The 17,377-nt window shown below is 42.5% G+C and overlaps 1 protein-coding gene and 1 non-coding gene across 3 annotated transcripts in view; both read right to left on the reverse strand.

Annotated features, from left to right (window-relative positions):
• Positions 1-281: 281 nt before the first annotated feature.
• Positions 282-17,377, reverse strand: part of Lonrf3 (LON peptidase N-terminal domain and ring finger 3) — a 38,288-nt gene continuing 21,192 nt past the window's right edge. For both annotated transcript variants that reach the window (XM_006992958.4, XM_015986473.3), the window contains 6 exons: positions 16,929-17,043; positions 13,773-13,894; positions 11,562-11,720; positions 9,603-9,765; positions 8,313-8,462; positions 282-5,304 (listed from right to left, as the gene is read on the reverse strand). In XM_006992958.4, the coding sequence (XP_006993020.1) occupies positions 5,149-5,304; positions 8,313-8,462; positions 9,603-9,765; positions 11,562-11,720; positions 13,773-13,894; positions 16,929-17,043 (865 nt within the window). In that variant the 3' untranslated portion in view covers positions 282-5,148. The remainder of the gene's footprint in view (positions 5,305-8,312; positions 8,463-9,602; positions 9,766-11,561; positions 11,721-13,772; positions 13,895-16,928; positions 17,044-17,377) is intronic.
• On the reverse strand, positions 3,117-3,218 carry LOC121825910 (U6 spliceosomal RNA). The gene has a single exon (XR_006068280.1). It is a non-coding gene; the product is annotated as a U6 spliceosomal RNA (small nuclear RNA).

A 17,377-nucleotide genomic window follows, 5' to 3' on the forward strand; every position in this document is an offset into this window, starting at 1 on the left:
TCTCACAGCATTGTCAAGGTTGGCCTTGAACTCACTCTGAAACCCACACAGGCCTTGAACTTGCAACTCTTCTGCTCCAGCCTCCAAAGTAGCTGGGATTACAGGCCTGCACAACTAAGCCCAGCTTTTAGGTTTTGAGACAGGGTCTATATTCCCTAGGTTGGTGATGAACTTGTGATCCCCAGCCTCAGCTTCCCATGTAGCTGTGACTGTAGCCCTGGAACACCAGGCTCAACCTGGCCAGTTAATTACTTTTCTAGGATAGAATACACTTTGGTAGATACAGAGACAACAGGAAACCTTTGTTTAATGAACAAACAATTTTCACAGAGACTGTCTATATCACATTGCGATTACAACGTAGATGAGCTGAAACTATTTTGTGCAGATTTAGAAGAAGGGAACCCCTAAAAAGAAACCAGGCATATAGAGGTAGTTGAGTAGCATTGGTGGGGAGGGAGCGGCATCTTAATTTCCCTTCAACTCATGACTGTGCAAAAGCAAAATGGCTGCTTAACAAACAAATGGAAAGCCAACACATATCCACACTGTTTTAATCCTGGCGTTACAGAGAACTGCATACAATAATGAGACTCATTTATCTAACATCAGCCAATGGTGCCACGATGAACTATTTGCTCTTCTTTTTATCTCATCAGTTGTCCTCGTCACCTGAACAGTAGATGAATGCCAGTGGACTTTTAAGATAATGCACAAGGTACAGTGTTGCTTTGTAAACTTCTGTTAATCACATTTGTGGCTGCAAAAGGTTTTTAAATGCTACAAAGTCATGAAGCCAAAGCTTTAAAGTGACACCAGGAACAGTGGTTCCAGGCACTTCTCTCTGGAGGTTAACTTAACATGTTTGGAAACACCCACTTCTAGGTGAAAAGTTCTTCATTTCATCTGTGGATGTGTAAACCCCAGAGTATTAGGTAGTTAAGCAGTGGAGTGGGTGGGATCTGCCATTCTAAAAGGAATTGGATGTGTACACTGTGCATGGCTCCTTTCCCTTCCTGCTCTCTGCATATTAGAAATGCCAGAAAGCAAAGCTTTTAAGAGCTGTCTTCCATCCAGAATCAAAACCTCGTTCTTTAGGCCTAAGAATGAACTTAGAGCCTGCCCGTTTCTACCTGGATGAGTAGAAATGGACACACAGTCAACACGCTGGGAACCCAAGGAATGAATCTAGGGCGAAAATGCTGGGAATGGAGTTGGCACAGGGCATTCAGGCCCCAGTGGGTTGCAGTCCATCAACAGGACACAACCTGTTGGCAGTAAGAGACCTCTGGCTTCAGTGGCCCAGCCATGGGAGTTCTGAGGCTTCTGTGGCTAATCACAGGGGGTTATCTGAACCCAAGTCAGCTCCACAGGCAGAGATGGCAGCACCACACGTGCCAGAACTCAACTCTGCTACTGAGGCAGTACTGAACTTGAAGCAGTTGGCCTCCAGAAAGGCAAGCTATTGGAATAGTTCTCTGCTCCTCAAAGTGAGGAGCAAACACCCCTTTTTTCAAATTATCCGCTGAAAAGTAGTTTCTTCATTTTTCACTTTCTACATTTTGCTGGTTTTTAGCTAGCAGCAGTAGACGGTACAAAGCAGAAAGGCATAAGGTCTGCTTGCTACCTAGTGCATGTGTGTGTGCACGCGCACACACACACACATAGATACATACACACAGAGAAAATAATCTACAAGGAAAGGACTGGGTCAGCTATGAAGTCACGGTAGAAAGGAAGACTAACCCAAGAAAGTGGCACTGTCTACAAGGGGGAATCTTGTCCTTCCGGTTGAGACTTAGCTTTCATCTCTATACTCATCCTTACTGTGCTTAGAAGCAGAACCAATCAATCTGTAAGTGCTAAAATGGTCAAGTTCAACTGATTATCCCACTCATGTACATCCTGAAGAAAGTTAACGCCTACTTTCCCACTTCCTGCCATCACTGAAACAAAAGCTGGCTGGAGAACAACCCCAACATGGATTCAGGCTGCTCAGAGGAACACACTATTTAGGCCAGCCAAGATTTCCATGTGCTCAGATTGGGTACCCTCTTATCAATGAGATTTTATTAAGAAGCCGAACTTCCTTTTTCTCTTAGATTAAAGGGAGATGTTTTAGGCAGTTTCACCTGGAACTTCTCATTTTGAGTTCTTAGGGTATTTTGTGATTTGGCTGCCATATCTGTTGAATAAAACATGCATGACAAACTATTCAAAATGTTGAAAGATCTGCTACATGAAAGGTAAAGAACCAAGCTTGGCCACTCATTGGATGAAAATGTTACATAGGCATAGTCTTTAAAATTGCTGAGCCTCTGTTTTCTTATCCATATGTGGGGTTAGCAATGCTGTCTAAAAGGTTATTTCATTTGTTCAGGTAAATGATATCACTCAGTTTAGTACCTGGTACATGTTCTCAACACATCATTGTAGAGCCTGTTATTTGGGGCAGCATAAAGAAATAACATTAGCTATGTGCAAAACTCCTAGATGGTGAGATCTAATTATTCTGGTATAGTTGAAATTTTCAACACATTTTGAAGAATAGGGAGGGATGGTTTGGTTATGCTCATGGAAGCTAAAACTTAAGGCTTCCATTCTTTCAGGAATTCTAGATGCCCCCAAATACAGCATTACTTTTTAGCCCTTATTAAAATGGAAATTATTTTCTTGGCATAGGAATCAGTCCCTACTTCTAACATTCATTTGTTCTCCCGTCCTTTCATTTTCTCATATTTTTACAGTACTGAGGCTAGAACCCAGTGACCCATGCATGGAAGGCAAACATTAGCAACTGAGCTGTATCCCCAGGCCTGCTTTCCTAGTTTTAACCACAATAGGAGTTACTTGCAAACCATCAAGTTGTGATCCAAGAATCAGTGGTTTCGATTTTCCCAACCAAGCTTAAAGTGGCTACAAATGAGTATTGTAAGCAAAGGCAGCGCTTCATGTAACTGTAGGCCATGGATAATGTTCTACAACATGGCTGATAATAGTTACAGTTTATATCTCCCATCATCAAGGTACTGCACTAAGTAATTTCTGACATGTCCCATTTAACATTCCTAGGAAGCCTATATGCTATTAATACCACCACTATTCCATCTTTTAATAAAAATCTAGAATGCTATCCAAATTTGCATACCATCCTTGCAAAGAGGCTGTGCTAATCTTTTCTGTGTCATTCTGGTTTTAGTATATGAGCACCAGTACCATTTCATACATGAAGAAACTGGAGCTCAACGCAAGTTCAATTAATGCCAAAGTAAGACATGTAACAAGTGGAGGAAGCTTTTGACTCTTTTCTCTGTTGGGTTTGTACTATAGAATTAGGAAACAATCATACTAGAACACTTTGCCATGATCGTATGGTCGGGTGTCAGGTGTGAGAGGAAAGCATCTTCATTTCCTGCTCTCTGAGCCCTCTAGACTTAACTCAGATAGCACTCCATCCTGTATTTCCATTCCATACACTTGCATTCTTCACCTGCCCAGATTATTCCAAACTTCAAAGCTGGTAATGCTCTGACAACACAGCCTACATAAGCAAGTGCAGATGATCATTTACTTTCTGCTTACATGAGTCTCTTTTACAGCATCTGGAGATCACCTCTGTCTAACACAAAAACCCCACCTCCTTCAGGTTTCTTGTGGTTACAGAAGAACCCAGACTAAACCTTGAATCTCTCTCTCTCTCTCTCTCTCTCTCTCTCTCTCTCTCTCTCTCTCTCTCTCTCTCTCTCTCGTTAACAGAGTGGAGGGGCTACACGTGACTAACACACCTTAGCTGTCCAAAACCACCTGGGAGTAGTTTGAGTAAGAGACAAATGCGACCATTCACTTTTCCCGGCTCTAATTTTCCTCTGCCATTATAACACTCCCACGATCTATTTTTCAGCTTTCTCTGGCGCCAAAGGCCTCAGACTAGCGCTAAGCAAGGTAAGCGGCCACTGCTGCCCCTTCTCTTTCCTTTCTCCCCCTGCACTGGAATCTTTGGCCCATTGTTAGCAGGAGGGAAGGCAGTGTTTACATGAAATCATGGATGCAGTCTCTGGTTCTTTTATAGAGATTTAAAGGGATTCTAACCTTTCTGATTTCTTTACACCTTTAAGAAGGAATAGTCCCTCAAGTATTTCAGCAGATGCTGGTACAGGTCTTGATGTCATTCTCTCTGAAAAACCAGATAACTATTAATCTTATCCTTAACTGCACTGGAGAGAAATTAATACACTTCTAACTAGATTGCCTGAAACAAATACCTCTAATAGATTGTAATAAAAGACACTTCTAATTCATCTCTCCATTCCTAAAGAATTTTTTCAGCCTTATTCTGTATTACACACAGAAAATGGATTATTTCACTTTACTCTTGCACACACCACAACTTATGCCAAATCAATTAAGTATTTTCTATCACTTAAATCAAACTGAAAGAGTGGAATCTGTGAAGACAAATTACCTTAGAAGCCTTCCAAAATTCCTTGAAACTTAGTTCACTAGGATAGACACGAACTATATAAAAATGGCCCAAGAATTGGGATCAATTCAGAAAAAAAAATTAAAGAACATTGCACATGTTTAGTACTGTTATTCCCCCTACATACATAGTCAACCACATCAATAAATAAAGCAACGGACTTTTCAGTAATGTACACTTAAATAGTTACAAACGTACATGTAGAAAAAGGATACAGTAGTGCAAAAAATAAATTATTAAAACAGAAAGAAGTATGAACATTATTTTACACAATGCTCTATAAAACCTGAACCATTTGAAACGAGACCTCAAGTCAGTGAAAGAATGCAGTGATGTTAGCATCTCTGCTTCACATTTCAACCACACAGTCACTCAGTTATGAAAGACAGGTCACATTCGACTTTCAGAGAAATTGGTGCTAAACAACTTTTTCTGGGCTCTTCCACACCTCTGGTTGTTTGTGTCAAAAAGCATCTAAAGACAGAAAGTCAAACAGGTGACATTCTTTTGGTCTTCCTACTCAATTTCTGTGTGGTCAAAAAGCAGAGTAACATCTCTCTAGGATACTCTCTTCTGTTAAGGTGTTATTGCAATTAGATATATTTACAAGAACATCGCCCCAGGGCAGTAGAGAGGGTGGAAATGCCTCTTCCGCAATCTGCTTCCCACTAATTTTGGTTTCTGGATATGAAGGCCAGGATCCGCCGAATACCGTTGAGTCTATCCTTTAAGGACCTCATTGCTAGGAAGGGGAGCTGAGCTCTGCTTTCCAGGGGAAGAACCGCTAATGTCCACCAGCACCAGGCTGGACCATTTGGATTAACCTGCAACAGAGAAACACAGTTCATTGATCCTATTCCCATGCGGTCCACGTACAGATGTTCACATGCATCGAGTAAACACCCCATGTGGAACTGCTTCTGTGTGTGGCAGAGACTGCTGAGAGTCTCCATCAGTTTTTCTCCTCTTTTGTTTCAGCTGAGCATACAGCCACATGGTAGTAGGGGGTAGGTGACATTATTATTTCCCAGTGTTTCTTGCAGCTAGGTGAAGCCATAGACAAAATGTTGGCTAAAAAGATATAAATAGAAGTGATATGTGTAAGTTCTGGGAAAAGAGTATGCAGCCTCTGCCTTCCTTTTTCCTCCCATTTCTTTTCTTTTGTAGTTTTTATTATTTTATGTGTATAGTGTTTTTGTCTGCATGTATGTCTGTGTGCCACAGAGGCCAGAAGTGAGTATCTAATTCCCTTGAACTGGTGGTTATGAGTCCCCACGTTGGTGCTGGGAATTGAACCTGGGTCCTCTGGAAGAGCAGCCAGTGCTCTTAACCTCTGAGCCATCTCTCCAGCCTCTCCTCCTTTCTCTAACAAGATTGAAGTCATGGTGAGGCTCAATCTTCTTCAATCAAGAAAAACGAACTCTCTAAAGACGGCTGAGCTCTGTGATGGAAGAACCTGGGTTGCTGGATGCTCTCTTGGAAGAGAACTGCCTTAGTCCTCCAGGACTGGGGTCTTCTCTCTGTTGACTCTCAATCATCTTTACTACTTGTTAAACCAAGCGAACCAACATCTTAACACATACACTGTGCTCCCTAGGCAGTGTGCTTTTACAAGCTGGAGTATTCACTCTTTTGTCTCTTCTACTTCTAAGGTTCTGGTCAGGTCCTTTGGACTGATCCATTTCAAATCCAGGCCTTTAATCCTACGACTCTTTGGGCTTGGCATGCCTTTTAACGCCCACCATTTTCTTACTTTGGTGGAAGGCTGTAGTCTAAATATACCATGTCACAAACAGAGCCATAGTTATCATCTCCCCTGAAGGCAAGAGCTATGATTTCCAGTTTCAAAGAACAGCAACCAAACATTCCAATTAGAAAACACATTCCTGTTAACCCTCGGGTTTTCTTTTTGACACTTCTCATCCCTTACCAATCCTTCACTGAAATGCTCTTTGTCATCAGCTTCCTGAGCACACATTTTAGACATGTATTACTAATCCTCAAATGAGTTTTCTTCCCACAACTTTCAAAAGGAGTCAGCTTTCCACTTGTAGAGAAGCCCATGCTGGTCTGAGATTATTTGACTCGAAACTGCTTTGTGTGTTTCTCCCTGAATGTTCCTGAACGACACTTGGTTTTTCTGTGCCTCTGGCTTCATCTGGACACCCCTGCCCACCCCACCCCCTCTCTCTCCCTCACTGTAGTGTGCAAGGTATTTTCTCTTACAATCACTTCTGGATACCAGGTTGCTATTCTGAACTTTCTTTCCCAAGATCACCAGCAGATACTTAAACTGATGATGTTAATACTGTGGCTGTTTCTAAGAAACCTCCCACCAAGTTATGATACTCTTATTCGTGGAACTACTACTTGGGGCTGCAAAATTAGATACAGCAAACTGGATGAGTTTTTGCTGCTGCTGCCACGACCAAGGCAACATGATAACAAAACTAATAAGAAGGGAAATGATTTGGGCTTGCTATGTCATTAAGGCCCTATGAATCACACTGAGGCACCTGGGTTTTCTCCTGTGGAAGATGTGGTTAGCACTGTTGATCTCTGTCTGTTTGCCTGACTGGAAGAGAATGTTCCCCGGCATGTGAAGGGGAACATTAAGCTTGAACATGACCTTGTTCTGAGTTATGCTGTCTTCTTGAATCACCATAGCCAAGAGCTGGGTCACCAGGAAGCACTTGCTGGCTTTGCCTTCCTTAGAACATGTGAGTCCTGCCTTTGTATGGAGGGAGAAGAGCCACTCTGTGGGCTGGAGGAAGCAAGACTCTTCAGTCCATTTGGAAACTGACAGGTGTTTTGAAACCTCAGAATGGAGGAGGAGGAGGAACTTTAGACTCCTAATAATCCTGTCTGATTTTAGAGAAAAATTGAGAGGGGGAAGGGATTTCCCCAAGGTCACACTGCCGTCTTTAGGCAGAAAGGTCAGAATATGTATATATATATATTCAGATTTTTCTATTGTGATAGAATCAGGAAGCAGAAACTAAAAAAGAAATCAAAGAAGTTCCAGGAGTGATTCTGTGGGACAGCCAGCTTAGAATATGGGGAAAGGTAGCATTAAGAGAATAGAGCTGCCCCGGCCTTCTGTTCTCCAAACTGGAATTCCCCATGAACACTGCCTGATTGAAACAAGGCAGGCAAAGTGTGGTGAAAGCAAACTCTGCCCACTGCCTAGTGGACTCTGGATCTGCAGCCTGAGCTCACAGAGACCTGTTCCTCAAGGGAGAAGAGCAATACACTAGAACCTAATGAACCATGTCCTGAGGGCCAGTTTTCTCGGGACCTGCTCAAGCTAGGAACAACGGTGAGGGTCTAGACTTGCAGGGCTATGCGTAGATGGGCTGGATTTGAAGGTTTCTGCAGCTGGACTCTTGTCGTGTAGGTGATCCTACCTCCCAGCTCCTGCAGGACTGGAGAAGGGGACATGAAGCTGGCAGGAAGTAGCAGCCTTAGTTAGCGTCTCTTACTCCCTGGCCTTTGTATGTATCCTGTCGCCCTAGCATTACCACGGCGCAGGTCTGGGCTCCCCCTGGAGGTTCTTTGGTCACTGCTGTTGCTGTCTTCCTTGCACCTCACTTATTTCTCAGTATTTGTCTTAGTTCCAAGTCCCTGCTTGGACTACAGTTAACCCAATTCTGACTTGGGATCCTGTTGGTCTTACCCATGCCACTCACTGGCTAGCTACACAATCCTGTATTGGATCTGTCCTCTTCTCCGCACTGACTTGATGGATGACAGCCACACACCCACCTAATCACAAAGCCTGGACACTCCCACCTGCTGGGGCCAACTATTCTGCATAGATATTCTTACATACCTGGGGATCTTCATCTTTCTCTGGCATTGGACCGAAATGATTTAGTATCCGATTCTTCAGAGATGTTTTGAGCGAATGAAACCATGAGGATGCTTGCTCATACACACAGTTATGTAAGCCCATGAGTTCAGCACAATCTTCTCCCTGAACCTGAAAATGTCAAAATGAAAGTGAAGCACTCTCTACCTTCTCCATCCACCTCAGAGTTGTTTTTGACACCTGACCTTCTTTTGAGAATCTGACCTGCTTTTCCTTCACCCATCTGGCTTTCTCCCGTGTAAGATATGGAATACCCAGCAGCCAGGTGCTGGGTGGAGTACAAATGTGGCAGAGAGAGCAGGAAGACAAAAGGTTTAGCTGAGAAAAATGCCTGAAACAGTAAGCAGAGAGACAGCCAGAAGCTTGGGCTAGCTCAGGTGAAGGCATATGAATAAAGTGCATTGTGCTGGCTTATGCCCCTTCTCTTTTTATCTTTACATCTTTTTCTTTCCTTATTTTTATTATTTTACAACACCATTCAGTTCAACATAATAGCCACAGATTCCCCTGTTCTCCCCCTCTCGCCCCCCCTCCCCCCAGCCTACCCCCCATTCCCACCTCCTCCAGATCAAGGTCTCCCCCGAGGACCGGGGTCGACCTGGTAGACTCAGTTCAGGCAGGTCCATTCCCCCCCTCCCAGACCGAGCCAAGTGTCCCTGCATAAGTCCCAGGATTCTACTCACTGGGAAGGTAGGTGTGAATATATCTGTGCCTCAGTGCATCTTCAAGGTCAAATTGTTTTATCTATTAATCATGTATTAATCTACTACATAAATAATATAAATGAGCATGGGATTACTGACCTCTTCATCTCCCCATTAGCTCAGAAACACCAAGGATTAATTGGACATGTGACATTTTTTTTTTTTTTTTACTTTTGGGGAGGGTGAATGACTCTGATTTAGGAATAGTGTTCTGGGGCAAGTTGCACATTTTTAAAATGCAAATTTATATTTAAATCTACCATAATCTCAAGAGAAATGCATTGGAAAATATAAATCAATCCATAGTTAAAATACTTATGTGTACACCCCTTTCTAAATCAAGCCCCCTTGGGGAGGGAGGAGGGGAGGGGCGGGAGGACTATGGATGCAATTGGGCAGCAGTCCCAATAACATTCATCCAGTAGCAATTGGGTGAGAAATGCCAAGGCCCCAAGACAATTCTGAGAAACCCCTTTGCAATCATCTTGGTATATCAAACTACCGTGATAATTTGGCTGTTAGGTTTGTTGGCACTGGCCACCCTCACCTTTTGATCTTCGATATATTCAATATCAGCTGTGTTGTAGCCATCCCGCTGGCCCTGGTGGAGCACCTTGAAGCGCCTCTTGCCTATGCTGTCAACCACCGATCGGCCATCAGCAAAGAATTGGACATTTCTGATCTCTAAGATGCAGCCATATTCTGCAAACCTGTTTGTTGAGAATCAAGTCAAGAGAGTAGATTGGTGATGAGTTCTATTGTTCCCGGCCTAGACCCCAGCCATTCCTAGCACCTTGTGCTGTTTGCTAGAGGACTTCTGTGCCCTGATCTACAACTGCAGCTATACAACAGGCAGCATCTATGAAAACAAAAAAAAGAGAGCTGAACATAATGGTACACCTGCTACCATTTGTTGAGCACATATTATGTGCAGTGCTATAGTTTAAATGTTTGTCCCTCTCAAAGCGTGTGTTGAAATTTATTGTCATTTTAACACTGTTAGGAGGCAGGACCTTTAAGAAGTGATCAAGCCACAAAGGAGTGATTACTGCAAGAGTGTGTTCATTATTAAGAGGAAGGTGGGACTTCCCTTCGCTCACTTCCTCTTTGCCTTTCCACCATGTTATAACACAACAAGGCCTTATCACATCCTGAACATGATAGCATACAATGATAGTCCTAGCTATAAAGGAGGCTGTTAACAGGTGAATCACAAATTTGAGGCTTGCTTGGATAACTTAGTCCCGCCTGGTCTCAAAATAAAACAAAACAGGCTTAGGATATAGTTCAATGGTAGAATACCTTCTGTAGTAGTTTGAATGTAATTGGCCCCTATAAGCTCATAGGGAAGGGCACTATTGGGAGGTGTGGCTTTGCTGGAGTAGGTATGGCCCTTTTAGAGGAAGTGTGTCACTGTGGAGGTGGCCTTTGAGGTCTCATATATGCTCAAGCCACACCCAGTATCTCAGTCCACTTCCTGTTGCCTTATGATCAAGATGTCTGCCTGTATGCTGCCATGTCTTGCTACCATGATGAACTAAACCCCCCGAAACTGTAAGCAAGTGACCCCAACTAAATGTTTTCCTTTATAAATGTTGCCTTGGTCATAGTGTCTCCTCATAGCAATAGAAACCCCAACTAAAATACCTGCCTAGCATATACAGGCTCTGGATTCAGAAAAAAAAAAGCCAAAAAAAATGACTATTACGGCACATTGGCTGTAGACTTCACAGTAGGCATAAATTTCTAGTGCCTGTGGTAGTTCACATCTGTAATTGCTTATAAATTACTTACTACACAGCATTATATTACAGTATCCCAAATGGATGCATTTAGACAGGGACTGTGTTTAGTGCTTGGAGTACACCAATAACTCATAAGTTCTCCCAATAAGGAAGACCAGTTAGGTAGGCATACCATCATGTCCACTTAACAGACAAAGAAATTGGGGACAAAAAGGCTATATGATTTGCCCAACATCAAAGGTGCTCCAAGGTCAGCACTCAAATATAAAAGTGGGTAGTTTAGCTCTAGGGCTAACACACTTAACAAAACAATTTTGTTTGTTTGTTTCTGACTTTTGTTTTTAAGACAGGCTCTCACGTTTTTCAGGCTGTCCTTGGACTTCATATGTATTCTCTGGCCTTCAACTCTCCACTTTTGGGATTGTAGGTGTGCAACACCACTCCAGGTTTATATAGTGCTGAGGATCGATTCCAAGGCTTTGTGACTGGTAGGCAGGCTGAGCTGCAACCCTAGCCCACAAGACAAGTTTTATAATGTATGCCCCCTGCTTAATGAAATATTACTTCTAGGGTTATTTTAAATAGGGAGCCTTTCCTACTGTAAAACAGGCCCCAGAAGGACTGTGATCTTCACAGATGTTTTGGTGTTCTGAGCTGGCTAACCTCATGAACTTGGTTGACCGCACCTCTAGAACCCCTCCAAAGTAAAAAAGAAATCCCTCTCTGCCTAACTTCCCTATTCCCTACATCTCCTCACTTACCCTTTGACAGGATCTCCAAGGCACATGCCAAACTGTTTTGTGCCTGTCTCAATACATCTCCGAATCATCAGTCGGTAACAAGGCTCAAAGATGTGCAGGGGACAAGGAACGGTGGGATAGGCCATGGTACACACGAAAATAGGCACGTTCTTATTTAAGCTGTTGGGAAGAGAATACGAGGTGGATCTCAAACCAATGGGGTAGAGCATAGATCAGTTGATCAAATGTCACAATATGATGTCCCTTGGAGTAAGACAAGGAGTCATCAAAGTTTAATGGATGATAGAAAAACACTGAGGTGCAGTTGATGCTGTAGGCCAAGTTCCATGATCCAATGTGGAGACTAGCCAAATCTGAAAGCCTAAACTGGCATTGCACACATTCTAAGTTTATTGATTAGATCTCTATTACTATGAACAGTGGGTGACAGCCATGCTGCCCCTCCCTTTCTTCCTCCCTTTCTCTGCCCAAATGGACCAGTTCAGGCACTTTTCTTGAGACATGAAGAGTGGCACTGATGGTATAAATGCACCCAGCTTTCCAGAGGGGCAGTAAAAACCTGCCTGCAATGTCCTTACATGCATTTCAAATTTGCCAAGCCTCTCAGAGACTATTCAGAGTAGACCCAGCTAGAAGGAGCACTCATCAAGAGGCCAACAAGACAAATGTGTCCCAGTGATGTTCAAATGCTCATGGACATGAGAATAATGGGGGACTCTCAAATCTAGAGACTCAGCCAATACACCTTCAGAGATACTGATGCATTCACTCTGGAGTTGCAATGCAGGAATCTGCTTTTCAATGAATACCCTTGAAAACTCAGGGACATGACCCTATGGGAAACCCCCAACTGGGCCAGCTTGTCAGAGAGCCCGGTCATCTGAATCATCTAGTAAAGCCAGTGAAGGAACAAAGCACCTAAATGGGCCAAGAAATGTAAGGCCATCTGTCTAAATCTTAAAAGGGGTCAGGCCTGAGATGCCTTTAAATAGAAAGCCCCTCAGTATGTACTATTGATTAGTACAATCTTAAGTGACAGTGAAAAAAGGACTCAGAGAGGTGCAGCCATTCTCAACCTGTGGGTCATGACCCCTTTGGGGGCCAAACAACCCTTTCACAGGGCTTGCATATCAGATATTTACATTTTGATTCATAACAGCAGCAAAATTATAGTTATGAAGTAGCAATGAAAATAATGTTATGGTTGGGGGTCACCATGACAATAGGAGCTGTATCAAAGGGTCGCAGCATTAGGAAAGTTGAGGACCACTGGATTAAAGACTAAGTGAAGAAGCAGGAAAGAGATAAAACTGTACAGAGTAATTTCGATGTAAAAACCAATGAGAACCAAAGAATTCTAGTCTCTGAGAAAAACATGCCAAGTGAAGGCACATCCAAACCGACGGATGCGCAGTTCAGAAATGCTCTCTCCCCAGAGGGCAAATAAACTGAGGCGATTTTCCCCTCAGGAAGCCTTCAGAATGCTGTGGGAACTCTTTGGGAGGGCAGGGAGGAGGGTAGCAGTCAGAGGCACAGGACTTCATTATTATGTCCTGCTTTTTCTGCTAAGTGCAGACCAGTCAGAGCCCTTGAAGATCCAATTATGTCTCCATCCTGCCCCTTCACCTCTCACACCATGTGTGGCAGAGGAAATACACACCAAGTATAGGCACCATGGCCATTCATTAATTGCTTGCTGTGCACCAACTCATTGGGGTCTCCAGAACAAGTCCATAATGTAAGAGCTGTCATCTTCAAGTCACTGGCAAGGAAACTGACCCCCAGAAAGGTGAAATAGCATGCCCATGATCACGAAACATACTCAGATAGAACTGGGTCTTAACCCCAGGTATGGCTCACACCACCATTTAAGCCACTTAAAGGCATCTTCCAGTTGTCTCATGAGGTCTCCTAATTAAGCGACTCCTTAATCCACTCCTTCCCATAACATGCACTTACTAGTGCTGAGATGGGTCACGTGGCTCTGTGGTTTGGCTGGTGCACTCTTCAGAGACCTGCTGGTAAATGTTTAACAACTGCTTCCGAGAGGGATGGGAGGGGGCTTTGCTGACTTCCATGATGTAAATAACCTTACCATGGCCATTTCAAACTAGGAACATGATATCACTGAACAAGGAGCTAGTAAGAAGTGTGTCAGTTTCCGTGAGCTGAAGTGCATGAAATGGAAAACAGAAACATGCATGTACATACTTAGAGAGTTCTTCCATTTCCTCTTCGTAAAGCCTCCTTCGTTCCTTGAGTTCTTCTGGCAGGAATTTAGCTATTAGTTCTTCCATTATTACATTTTTGCTATACTTTCTTGATGGCAAGCACTAGAAAAGGAACACGGTAGTGGAATATTGTACAGTCCACAGAAAAACACAGAGAATTGTATAGCCCAGAGTCTGATGTAGTCCAGATAATAGTGAAATTACTCATGTGTTGTAATTTGGACCCATAATTTGGAAGCTAATACATCCACAATATATGTATCTTTTGGATGTTAGAGTTTTGATTTTCTTTAAAAACATGAAATTGAACATTTATCATTAAAAATATTTTAACAAAGAAACATTGCATTAAACTTTTGAAAATCTTGCAGTCAACCTAAAGCTTTAGATTTGAGATGTTCATGACTGAACTAAAGAGGGGTGAATCATACTTCCTTTGCAGTTTATTGCTGTGCTTACAAGCCCTATCTGGGAAGTGCTGAAAGAATCTGGTCAAAGGATTCAGAGAATCAAAAGGCTATGTTCATGTATCCTGCCCTGCCCTACCTCCACTCCAATTGAATGTCTGGCTCCTAGATATTGCCAAGTCTCTATGTCTTAACTTTAGTTAAAATAAAAACCACACATACACTAACAGCCAAATACAGGTGACTGTCTACTTGCTAGTTTATGACACCATCTAGTTATCACTGAAATTCAGAAACAGACTTAGGTTAAAATGTCACTAGTTTGTCCTTCCCAAACATCCATACCATATGTATACATAGAGATCTATAAGTAGTGTGTATTTAATAATATGGACCAAACAATGAATGTTAAAATATATGCTCATGAAGCAATGGAACTTAGAGGAGAACCTATTACCTCCACTTTCCTAAAGCAATATAATGTATTTGTAATTGCATTCTAAATAATTATCCTTACACTCACAGATAAGTGTAGCTTTCAGCCCTCACCAAAGAAGCTTCTCTTTGCAGCAGAGACCATTACAGAAAGCTATAACTGGTCAAAACGTACATTAACAATCTGCTGTGGGGTGCTCATCCCCAGTTGATACAACTACAACACAACCCCTGCATGTAAGACTCGGGACATCACAGAAGAGAGGGCGGAAAGATTGTAAGAGCCAGAGGACCAGGATGTGTGCTTCCTTCTCTATATGATAGAAAACATGTACCTCCATGAAATCTGAACAACACAGTTCTTTAAACAAGACCTAAACAAAGGACAACACCTGAAAATTTGTCAGTGTGGGAGGAGGAAATCCCATGAAGCCCTACGCCTAGATGAACAGCTACAGGCAATTAACAGCTGCTGGGAGAGGAAGAATCAGTCTTCCCCAGGGAGAAGCCCCCTAATTGGTTATCCAGTATCAGTGGCCAGCCCTAAGAGCAGATGCATATGAGCAACACTAAACGGACTTGGGAAGTTGTATTTATATATTTATATGCCCGCATATATGAAACACTAGTTAGAGAATAGGAGATCACAAAACGGAGAAGGAGTGGGGAAAACACAGGCAGGGGTGTGTGGAAAGTGAGAGGGAAAAAGCAAGTAAATACAGCACGCGTATGAAATTCTCAAATAATAATAAATAAAAAATAAATAGCTACAGAGAATTGATTGCTGTGGGACTCAGCAGAGGGAGCTCCTGAGTACCAAACTGCTGGCTTCAGACAATTTTGTTTCTTCCCCAGGAGTCTCTATTCTGCCACGAATATGATTGGAATATGTATCACTTTGTTAAATGGTAGAAGTATGGCCTTGTATGAATACAGAGATAGATGAGACTATCTTCTAGCCTCTGAGTCTGAGATCCCACAGCTTCTGCCTACTGGATGTCTTATCAGCTACTGCCATTGCCTGGCAACAGGAAAAAAAATCATAATGTCCAGTGAAGGGCTTTAGGGAAAAGCAGTGACTCAAGAGATAGACAGTCTAAGTGGGAAAGTGATCCCTCTGCTGATGCTAAAACAAAACTCCAAGAAGCAGACACCCTAAAATGGTAACGGTGCTTTTCTCTAAAGGCTGAGCATATGACAGACTTTCTTCCTTCTGTTGGTGTGAACTCTGTAGTGTTAACACAGCATGAATGTCTTGTTTAAATAGAAGGACCATGGAAATCTTATCAACAATCAGGTTGCAAATCCCACCTCTTTATCTAAGGGAAGCCATTACTTTAGCACTTTCCCATTCTCATTCTCAAGGCTACTCTGGATGATGGGTTCACTCTAGCTCCTTATTGTCAAAGTCAGAGTTAAGGGAGGCTCGGCATACACTTCTCTGGACCTACAGGAGCATATAAATAGTCCCTTTTATTCCTGAGAGACAAGATCTTACTGTCTCAGGTAGACATTGAACTCACAATGCTCCTGTCTCAGCTTCCCAAATCCTGGAACTACCAGCATGCATTACCATTCTCTAGAGATAACCCAGCACCTGAAACCTGTCTTCAAGGATGATAAGGGGGAAGCAATATTAATATTGTTTGTAAGCTGAGATACCCAAGTATCTGAAGGAAGGAAAGCAAGACATATTCCTTTATTTTGCCACAGGAAAGCCCATAAGGCCCACTTGAAGATGTAAGCTTAGGTAGTTAATTTTAAAGAATCTGAAGTCTTCAGAGCTTTACAAGCAGCCAAGTATCTGCTAATAGAACAGTGGCTCCTGAGGAGTTGTAGAAAGACCACATTGACAATCTGAGAGGGTTCTTGGGTGGGGTGGTGGCTGGAGCCTTAAGCAGCTGACCTTTTTAAGCACAAATAAACATCATTGTATGCAGAAATCAGAGCTATCTAGTTCAAGGATAGTGGAAACAAAATTCACTCAAGATAATTGTTTATGAGGTACCACAATGGGACCAGAACCAAGATTTGTGTTTATTATCTATTTCGTGTTTTTGCCTCTAACCTAAATGAACTTCATTACTGACAGTTATTGAAAAGCTACATGTTGCCTCATTTTCCTGAAGGACTTTGTGGAGAGAGAAAGGATGTCTAGGAGACAGCAGAAACAAACAAGGGTGGGGGTGGGGGGTGGTATTTTGGTCAAGCACAGTACAGTGGTTTAGGACCCACTTGGGCACTGAGTTAGTACAAAATGAGTTAATGCAACCAAGGAAGAAAGAGTGGTTTACCTGTAAAAGAACGTCTTTGCACAGTGGACACTTTGCATTATGATCTAGGCATCGCTCAAGACATTTCAAGCAAAAGGTGTGCCCACAAGGTGTTGTGACTGGCTCATAGAATAATCTGAAATTTAGGAAATGAAATAGGAGAAAATTGTAAAAAGATTTTTAAAAGATAGGGGAATTCATGGTTAAGGTTTCATAGAACTGTTCGTCAAAACCTGTGGGACGGGTACTCTTTTCCTGTTTCATCACTGGTACTCTTACACCTAAGGAAAGCATTTTCTTTTCCATTTCTGAATGATATCTAGAAAGATGCATAGGTTCATATTTAGGGCATAACTAAATCATTTTGTAACAGTGGTTCTAGCCTTTTCCTGTTTGGTCCAAGAAAAAAATCAGATTAGAGCTCAGAGTGTCTGAATAGATTCCATTATTAAAAAGTATTTAGCCAACCT

The sequence above is a fragment of the Peromyscus maniculatus genome, chromosome X (genome assembly GCF_049852395.1).
Source record: "Peromyscus maniculatus bairdii isolate BWxNUB_F1_BW_parent chromosome X, HU_Pman_BW_mat_3.1, whole genome shotgun sequence".
NCBI lineage: Eukaryota > Metazoa > Chordata > Mammalia > Rodentia > Cricetidae > Peromyscus > Peromyscus maniculatus.